Source organism: Labeo rohita, chromosome 13 (genome assembly GCF_022985175.1).
Source record: "Labeo rohita strain BAU-BD-2019 chromosome 13, IGBB_LRoh.1.0, whole genome shotgun sequence".
Taxonomy (NCBI): Eukaryota; Metazoa; Chordata; class Actinopteri; order Cypriniformes; family Cyprinidae; genus Labeo; species Labeo rohita.
This window is the reverse complement of record NC_066881.1, coordinates 1731249-1741093: the sequence shown is the minus strand read 5'-3', so window position 1 is coordinate 1741093 and position 9845 is coordinate 1731249. Positions and strand designations below refer to the sequence as shown.

Sequence of the window (9845 nt, the reverse complement as noted above, 5' to 3'; positions counted from 1 at the left end):
TTATCTAGTTGTAATTATATTCGTTGTAATGCTTGTTAAGTTTACTTTTATATTAACGATAGTAATAATACAGTATTATTCAGCGATACATGCCAATAAACTTGATGTACATACAGTGCTTTATAACTGCATATCTGTGACATGAAATGATGCAAGATGCGTTGTAACCGACCCGGCATCGTTTCTTAAGTGTGGAGAAGTATTTGCAAACTTTCAGAGGCTCCTGGGTTGAAGTGTCTCCCCATGGTGTCGTTACAATGAATATGAATAGATGCTCCTTTGGTCAATGGGACAGTCAAAGCACACCGCTCTAGATAATGGGGACGTCATCCTAACAAGACCGTTATGAATAGAGGGGCTCCTTTTGTTTGGCCCCTCTCGAGCAGGACTATAAATACGGAGCCCTGTGATGCGTCGCCACAGAGCAAGAGGTGCATCTCCGACCGAAATCAAACCAGGCGACACGGCCTCGGTCTACAGAGAGAGAAAGAGAGTGAGAGAGAGTGAAAGTGAGAGCGTGTGTGAGAGAGAGAGAGAGAGAGAGAGAGGAAAAAAGAGTCTCCAGTGGGATAAATCAGGTGATCAAGCAGGAGTGACTTGAAATAAAAACAAGACAAGAGAAAGAGACAACCTCCTACCCAAGCGCAGCCATAAAATGAATTCGGACTCGAGCTCCAGCAGAGCTTCCTCTCCAGACATGGATGGGATGTACCTCCGCGATCACCACCACCACCACCACCACCATCCTCAAGACGGACGCCTGAACTCCGTGTCCTCCACGCAGAACGAGCTGCTCCAGAAGATGACGAGCGAGCACACGCCCAAAACGCCCTCCGGCAGCAAGTACAAACTCAAGAAGCAGGTGACCGAGCAGGAGATCCAGCAGCTGCGCTTGAAGATCAACGGCCGAGAGCGCAAGCGCATGCACGACTTGAACCTGGCGATGGACGGGCTCCGAGAGGTCATGCCGTACGCGCACGGGCCGTCGGTGCGGAAGCTGTCCAAGATCGCCACGCTCCTGCTGGCCAGAAACTACATCCTGATGCTGACGAGCTCCCTGGACGAGATGAAGCGGCTGGTGGGCGAGATTTACGGCGGCCACCACTCGGCGTTCCACTGCGGGACGGTGAGCCACGGCGGTGCGCACTCGGCGAGCGCGGCGGCGCACCAGGTGCATCCTCTCCTCGGGAGCGCACTGACCTCGTCCACCTCCTCGACGCTTTCCACCACGTTACCGGGACTTACTTCCATCAGGGCGCCGCACTCTTTGATGAAGAGCACCCCTACGCCTCCGCTGCAGCTCGGGGGCTCGTTTCAGCACTGGGCGGGCTTGCCGTGCCCCTGCACGATTTGCCAGGTGCCGCCGCCTCCCCACCTGCCCATCACTTCGACAGGACTGACGAGGCTCTCGACAGAAAACAAGGAAGTGATGAAGTGAACGTCACGCTGTAAACAGTGAACGGACTGGACTTTGCATGATCTGTTTGTTTGTATGTTTGTTCGTTCGTTTGTTTGTTTTAGCCCTTACAAGTTCACAACTTCGTCCTTGTAACAAGGATCTCGTCGATTGCTTTGTAAGGTAACTACTTCAACGTTATGGAGTACGTGCTGCATAACGCGCTGTAAATAATGTCAGGGGCCGCGCCAGGCTCCGCGCACATTCACTGTAAATGAGAGTAAATTGTTCTATTTGAGGCGGAATCTATGTGTTTGAAGTTGCCCTGGAAACGCGAGCACTCCCCTTACACAGATTTGCCGTGGTAACCATACTGTCCGCCAAAAAACGCAGATAGCCTACAAAGATTAGCGTTTCAACTGTAAAACAATTATAGCCTACATTAATGTGGGGTCTCCTTCGAACGCTGTTAGAACCACCATGACGTTTCGTTGTTACGCGTATCTGTCCTTCCTATGGCGTTTTGGCGCAAACTGTGGCTTTCGTGGTAAATTTGCGTAAGGGTCGGCAAGGCTACTTGTTGATCATGTGATGTGGGGGAGTTGCGTGCATGTATCTTTTTTTGCAAAGGGTATGAAAAGACGAATCCCACATGTTCCTTGTAACAAGGATTGTGAAAAGGCATTTCGGATGAAAACCGTACGACTATGGATTTAGTTCGCACTAGAGTGTTATTATTATATCTCTTTCGATTATTTTATTCATCCTTTGTCAGCCTAAGTAATAGCTGAACATTCAGTCGTGTTATTTCTGTGTCGTATCTTTATTTGAAATTCTTCGGCATGGCATCTTGTTCAAACAACCTAAAAGCATGATCTTTTTTTCCTGGGAAAATTTTGTTATTCCAGAGAGATTGCCGTGGTCTTTATTTTTGTACATTCTTGTTGACAAATGAGATATTTATTATTGCCCAGTGTTCCTGGATGAAATTTCAATAAAACATTACTGTAAAAACTAAATATCTCTGTTGTTCTGTATATTTTGTAACATGTCTTGCATACGAAATTAATTGTACCTTGTGCAGTTATTACAGCTGTGATTGGGGTGAAAAAATCTCACTCTTACATATCGAAAATGGTTACAAAAAAATGATGCCAATTAACAGTTTCGTGTCATGTATATCTATATGCAATCAAATATTTTACACACGCAAGAAATTGTTCCAAAACATAATAGCTAGGTGACATCCAAAAATAATTTCCTTGGCCAGTCAAAATAAATGCTCTTTAGAGGTAAATTAAATATTAAAACGAAATAAGAACGAAACAAAGTAAAGTTGTGTCCTTAAACGTTTGATTTCTGTAAAGTATAAAACTATGCATTGTGAGCCGATAAAAGCGAATAAATGTAAATGTAAGTCCTAAAAAACACGGTTTTGATGATAAAAAAATAGCCTGTTTTGCACGGTATTTCTACATTTAAAATGTTTGAGTTGTGACACAGCAAAATTAATTTTATCTGATTCACACTAATTAAACAACGATTAAACGAGTACGAAGAAAGCATGAAATAGGCTAAACCATTTTACGTCAATAAGCATTTAAAATAAAATGCAACAACACTAATAATAATAACAACAGTGAAATGGTTCTGTTTTTATAATTGTATTCTAATACAGTGCTACCATGCTTAATTTAGTAATATATTCCTTAAATTTAATATGAAAATTGCTTAAGGAAATATTCTATTATTTATTATGATATCCCTAAAATGGTATTGCTAAAATAATAGAATGTTTCCTTAGTATCAGCGAAAGAATGATAAAATTGCACTGGACACATTTGAAACACAAAGGCAGTCCCTCGGGTCCTTTCACAGACTCCGCGCAGATCAGATAGGCAGCAGCTGAATGTATGTTTGTAGAGATTACAAGTTAATTGTTCATAGGGGAATGGGAGAAGAAAACATCAGAGAGAGCGTGCGGATTACAGGACCCTAAATGCAGAAGATTAGATATTCAGGACTCTATTCTAGGGGGATGTAAATGAGGCGAAGGATTAAAAAGCCTTTGTAACTAACTCGTTGAGGGGCTCAAGTCCCTTTTTAGACAAGTAACAAGAAGAGCCTGGGCGAGAATGGTGAGCTAGTTTTACACTTTGTTTTTTAGGGACTACAAACAGTGTATGAACACTGGCCAGGACTCGAGCCAGATGGAAGGAAAGCAGCGAGCTCACGTCGGGACAAACGCTTGAAAAACGCCGCATTGGCAATGGACATTTGCGTAATTGGATTCGTTCTACTGTGCAAAGCATTATTTCAGAATCAGCGAATTAGTATTTGTCGTTAGTCAAGGAACTGGATGATAAACGGGGTTCTGTCGATCGCAGAGCGAAACCTTATGATCACACTTTACAGCGTGCACGTTGCATTAAATTTGCATTTCCGGAAGGAAATAGCAGTGCAAGCAAGGCAGAAGTTTAAAGTAAAGATAGGTATAATCTTGGTTCTGTGGGAATTTAATCAATTTTCCTCAGCACGCTAATCACACTTCATAGATAATAAAATATATGCAAGAAAGAAAAAAGGCCAATCACAATTGAGTTTACAGATTAAATCAAGAAAGAAGGCCGGCAGAGATTCGTCATGCACTTTGGAAATGTGAATAATGTACGTCAACGGGAATTAATTTTAAATATATATACATTTTCCGAAATTCTCCTTATTTTAATGTTAAATCCATTAGAGTACATCATTTGGTGCTTCACCTGAAGTTGACCAATAAGCGTTACGGTTAAAGTTTCACGCAACTGTAATCGGAAGTCCTTGGTTCATACAGGTGTGTATCACTGTCTTGTAACGTGCGCAGTACGGCTAATTTTTTAAACTTGAATCATGTAGCCTACATATAAGACTGAACTTATCCACAAAACAAGTTTAACGTTTTCTAAAAATGTCACCGATGGTCCATGAACCACACATCATTTGCTGTTACAGTGCTAAGGTCTTATTTGTGGTTGCCAGGGAGTTACTTAATAATTGCTATGGTGTTCTTGGTGGTGAAATTAGCCCGCCCCTAAATTTCTATGATACTCTAGGCTCCAGATGTGGCTATAGGAGTTTTTTTAGTCCACCACATGATTTGAGCCGCCATTACTGTACAGAGCAAACATCGTGTCATAAGTTGGCATGGCCAAGTGTAATATTTCAAGGGCTTTACTATATTATGATCTGTCTTCTTGCATCTAGATTGTTTTGTGTTCCAAACAGCGCCTGAGCTGCAGGCCAGCAAAATGGAAAGCAGCATGCGGCATACTGTCGTGCGCTTCTGGAGTCAGAATCTGTCATTTGTCAAAGTCTGTGTTTATGTGTTATGTCTTCCAAAAAAGCATCTGCGAGGCCGCCGATGCAGCCAATGAGAGCTCCGTGCGAAGCAATTCTCACACGCTCGCTCGAAAGTAAATTAAACGCCTCATGGTATTTTTCGCTCCATGCCTCTCCCTTTGTTTCCTTTAATTACAGGTTGGTGGTTAATAAACTCCTTTCCTGCTGGTGCTTCATTAACCATTCTGATTGTTATGATAACATGTTTGTTTACAGTTCCCTTTTACAAAGTTGAGATAGTTTTCAGAGGTGCTTCTACGTGAACAATGGTCGGGTTAACTAAATGACCTCAGCGGTCATGCTTGACATGTTGAGAAATCATTTGATGCAATTACTGAACAGGCTATCCCAGTACAATTTTTTTTCTTGCTTTATTCTTTATTTAACAATGCACTTGACACGAGCACCTAGGTCCATCGTGTAAATGCACCAGATTCAGCCACACAGCCTCAGTTTGGCTTGATGCGAAGCATAGTTTGCGTAGCGCAAATGTAGTGCGCTGAAGCGAGCTAAGAAGGCACCAGATTGCCAGCCGTAAACTCGGAGGGGTCAAGCGGGGTTGGAAGAGACTCCCATGCTCCTGGGTAATTTCCCCGCGGCCGCTGTCGAAAAGACAGCTACGCTAAGTGGAGCCCTTTCTTTTCACGCATGACAAATGGGTAGTCCTCGTCAGTGGACACACCTGTTACTGGAAACACTTGAGATTTTACACTTTCGAGAGTGGCCTTATTACCATCCGACCGCTCAAAGGTCCCGAACAATGGACGCGGACGCTAACAATGCTCCCGGCCCAGGGCTAAAGAGAGTCCCGTCAAAGCTGGGCTTGTGCCGGGCAACACCGGGGGCTGCAATTGAAAATAAATTTCAGTTGAATAAGGGCATGGGGCACATCGGAGGAACCCGCAAGCTTCGGCTAGAACAAAAGCAGTTGTGGGGATAAGTTATTGACTCTGCTGACAGGATGAATGCAGTTCATTATGCCTGCCAGTTACTCTAGTCCATGTCCTGGGCTGAATTAGGTGGCAGGTGCATGAGCCATTTTGCTCTGCCCCTGGGGAATGCCTAAGGCCTGTCATCAGCTGATTTCATAGACAAATGTTTATCCCATACAGCCAAAACAGAAAGCATATTTCCATCATAAGAGCGTTTTGCAACAGCCATTAGTGTCACCGCTCATTTGCATGTTAATTGTGCAGTTAAAGCGCTAATGTCCACATTTGCTATTGTTCATGCTATACGCCGGTGCGATTTAAACGCCGTGCGGAAATCGGTCCGCCGTTCGCGCCGACCCGGAGTGGCTTTATTAGTTTAGAGAAACTTTTGCTCTTCGCAATCGCCGTGCTGTCGTTCCTCCGTTTACAGACCAGAAACTTCAAGCAGAATGTGCTCATTTAAATTGATAATTCATCGGCGTTCATCCTGGAAGGACTTCATTGCCGACAACTAAATTACAAGCTAAACAGACTAAACAGGAAAGCACAAACCCTGGAGCTGAATGACAGAGAAGCAGATCCTTTTTGTGTTAGTCAATCTACAACATCCAAGTCAGCATTTGGCATCCCTTTCTACTCTAAATACGACAACATAAAAGAGCGAGGCTCTCAGTTCTGTGCTCCGTAATGTTCTCCTACTGTGTCTGACAGATGGCGTTCACTAGTTGGCCATAAATGGCTGTCACTGAGTGTTTGTCTGTCTGCCAGTAGCCTATGGATAAGGGACTCCCTGGGAGAATGTTACTGCCCTGATATTGCCGAAAACGAAATGTCCTTGATTGTCAACCGCCAACGAGCGAGGTCCTCGTGCCATCCGGCCTTCTGGTCAGAGAGAGGGAGGTTTTTGGGAGCAGGTGTGATCAAAGGATGTGTGTTTATTTAAATCGTAGCGCGACACATGCTTGAAAGCTGCCGCGGCTCGTGTAGCACGAGGTGAACATGCTCTGGAAGATGTCGGGATACATGGGGTCAACTGGGTTCAAGGAGGAGTGCGCATTGTGTAAATGGTTTAATGAAGTAGTCTAAGTGAATCCATCCAAGTGAGTTCCTAGTATTAAAATACTTCCTCCTACCCAGTTTAATGTGCTTTGGTACTTTGGAAATGGTGCTCTTTTGAGCAAATATACTGTGGGGCAGGAGTAACTGTGCATCCAGTCAGTGGCAGAATGGGGAATGCTGCAGATCCTTTTGGAGCCATTAGTGGTGCATGACATACATAACCTTTCCTGACTAGTATTGATAGATTAATGATTGATGAAACAACTGTTACAGAACTCAGTGAGATTTGACAGAGTGCTCTTTTTTAACAACATTTACATATTAGAGGTGTTAACTGGAAGAAATAGAAAACTGGTGAACCTCTCTCAACAGAAAAAATTGATATCAGAATAAAGTGATATCAGTCTGATCTGAATTCTTCAGATCAGTTTCAGTGGCACTCGTAAGGTGAGCTTTTATAACTTTTACCATAAAAACATCTTTAATCATTTCCACATTCTCTTATTAAGTATTGGAGAAGGGAGTGCACCAGGAAACTTTGACAGTGATGAAAAGAAATATAAAATGTTATATACAATAGGTAGCTTTCTGACTTCCTGTTGAAGCTGCTTTCATGGGTACTTGTGTTCCCAGAGTTTCTTCTGAATTTTTGAGTCGGTTGGCATACAGTGTTACCATCACCAACTGGAGTGTGAATCAAGATTATTAATTACATTTTTTTTTTTGTTGTTGTTGAATTGTGATCTAAACCACACACAGTATCTTACTTTGCAGCTTTCCAATATTTTAACAAAAATAAACATCATTCATCTTTAGACTTGCAAGCATTTAGAAAATTCTACTTTTACTTCTATTGAAGAACTTTGTACTTTTACTTGTTAGACAAAAGCATGGGTGGTTGTTATTACCATTATGCTAATTCCCACATGACGCGAACACACCATCAATTCTGTGTGACACTGCTGATAGAAAGTTTGAAAATACGGATAAGGCAAGATGTAAGACGTCTGTAGACTGTAATGTGTGTGCCAGCTCGTGTCTTGGCATAGGGAAGTATGGTAGTGCCCCTCACTGTAGGGGACGTTGTTCGACAAAATGATGTAGGCGCACAACGAGAGTGTTGGCATAAATGTAATGGCTGTGAAATGTACACAGTGACACGATGGACTGCTTATATTCAGCTGTCAAAGGTTTATTCAGTTGAGATATTATTGACTATAAATCAGCTAAAAATTACGCACGTGGACATAGTACATACTATGACACAAATAGAGACCTTAAAATGAATGCATTGAGCACAGGTCTCTACCAGCGGCGGAATAATGCGAGATGATTCTCCATTAGGCAAGCGTATGGATCACCTCTCCAGAGGCGCATTATCTCAAACAAATCTGATTGAGCAAAATTGATACAGTTACTACTTAATCACACGCACAAAGGGGAGTGGTGTACGCTAATTAGGGCACATCATGCAGCCTTTTGGTAAATGGCTGGCTGTCAGCTCTGGTCGGCCGCTGAGAGAGAAGCTAGTTAGCACGCGGATGGCTGAGACACTGACAGTTTGGCTGAACGAACGCTCCACGCGTGGCACGCATGCAGATGGTACAACGCAAGCTTATGCTCCGAACGCTCATTATAGCGCGCTCAGTTGCATAGTATGCAGGGTATAACACGATCTGGACTGGTACCTGAAAACTTGATGATTCAGATGCTGCTGCTGGTGAGCGATTGAACTGTTGGCACTGAGGTTACGCCAGGAGGACTGTACCACAAATATTTTAGTGTTTTCCAAACTAGGGGTTTTCACACTTCATGCCAAGGACCCCCCAAAATCACATTGTTAAGTGTCTCTTTTTTAAAAATATTTTTGTGTTTATCTAGAAATATGTGAAGTGGCACAACTGTTTGAAACACTGATAATAATCAGAAATGTTTTTTTAAACAGCAAATCAGCATATTAGAATGATTCTGAAGAATCATGTGACACTGAAGACGAGTAATGATGCTGAAAATTCAGCTTTGCTCACAGGAATATATTACATTTTACAATATATTCACATAGACAACAGCTATTTTGAATTGTAATAATATTTCATAATATTAGTGTTTTTAAAGTATTTTTAATTACATAAATGCAGACTTGGTGAGAATAAGAGACTTCTTTTAAAATACTTTAACAATTGTAATTGTTCCAAACTTTTGACCGAGAGTATATAATTTGTAATATAAAATCTTAAACCCTTAATGGCACATTTAAAAGAGAATGAACTGTGGTTGGTCGCTTTACATGACGTTTATATGGTCTCATCCTGTCTGCGAAGTGGACCAGACTTCACGCTGCAAGTCAGAGGTTCGCCTTTATTTCAGGACTGCCTGAGTAATGTGAGGTTTTGGCGAGCTCAATGAAGCTGGCCATGTGCCAGAAGACATTGGTCACAGTATGTGATTCTGAATACCATTTAAATGTAAACGACAGACGGTTTTCCAGTGAAAACAAATGTACAATGAATTGAGAGATACCTAAATGCATTTTACTTCACTGTTTATGCATATAGTTTTTGAGGATGTAGTAATGTTAATCATGCAATGAAACACACAAAGAAAATGAATAATATTTAGTAATTTGTTATTATATGTAAATTCATGTTTTACCTTTTAATGAACATAAGCATCATAAGGGCAATGTGAGCCACTAATCAAATTAATATATTAGAACTAGGCAACAGATCACTCTTGTTAACTAATGGAAATTACAAATGTGCTGATGTGAACACATTGCAAAGTTTACATTATGGCATTAAGTTGAATGACATGGAGCTACAATGTGAAGCATTGTGTGTGTGTGTGTGTGTGTGTGCTGCTCAGGCCAGCAGAGCTAATTATAGTGTGTGTGCTGTGCACTGGTGTGAAAACAGAAGTGACAGCAGCGCTGGTCTGTCGGCAGCGTGGAGGATGTGAGCCCCCCACGTCTGGCTAGGCCAGAGTCATCATATGGACAAATCACAACTGATCTGGGGCTGTAATGGATGCCAGATGTTAACGCTTTGTACCCAATGGCTCTCCTGAGAGCTCACCTA

General features: G+C 42.3%; 1 protein-coding gene across 1 annotated transcript; it reads left to right on the top strand.

Moving 5' to 3' along the window:
• Positions 1–449: 449 nt before the first annotated feature.
• Positions 450–2381, top strand: olig3 (oligodendrocyte transcription factor 3). The gene has a single exon (XM_051125386.1). It carries the CDS (start codon positions 656–658, stop codon positions 1436–1438), a length of 783 nt encoding a protein of 260 aa, XP_050981343.1. The 5' UTR covers positions 450–655; the 3' UTR covers positions 1439–2381.
• Positions 2382–9845: the final 7464 nt, after the last annotated feature.

Coding starts and splice junctions, on each gene's coding strand:
- olig3 (XM_051125386.1), top strand. CDS start 656: ATGAATTCGGACTCGAGCTCCAGCAGAGCTTCCTCTCCAGACATGGAT.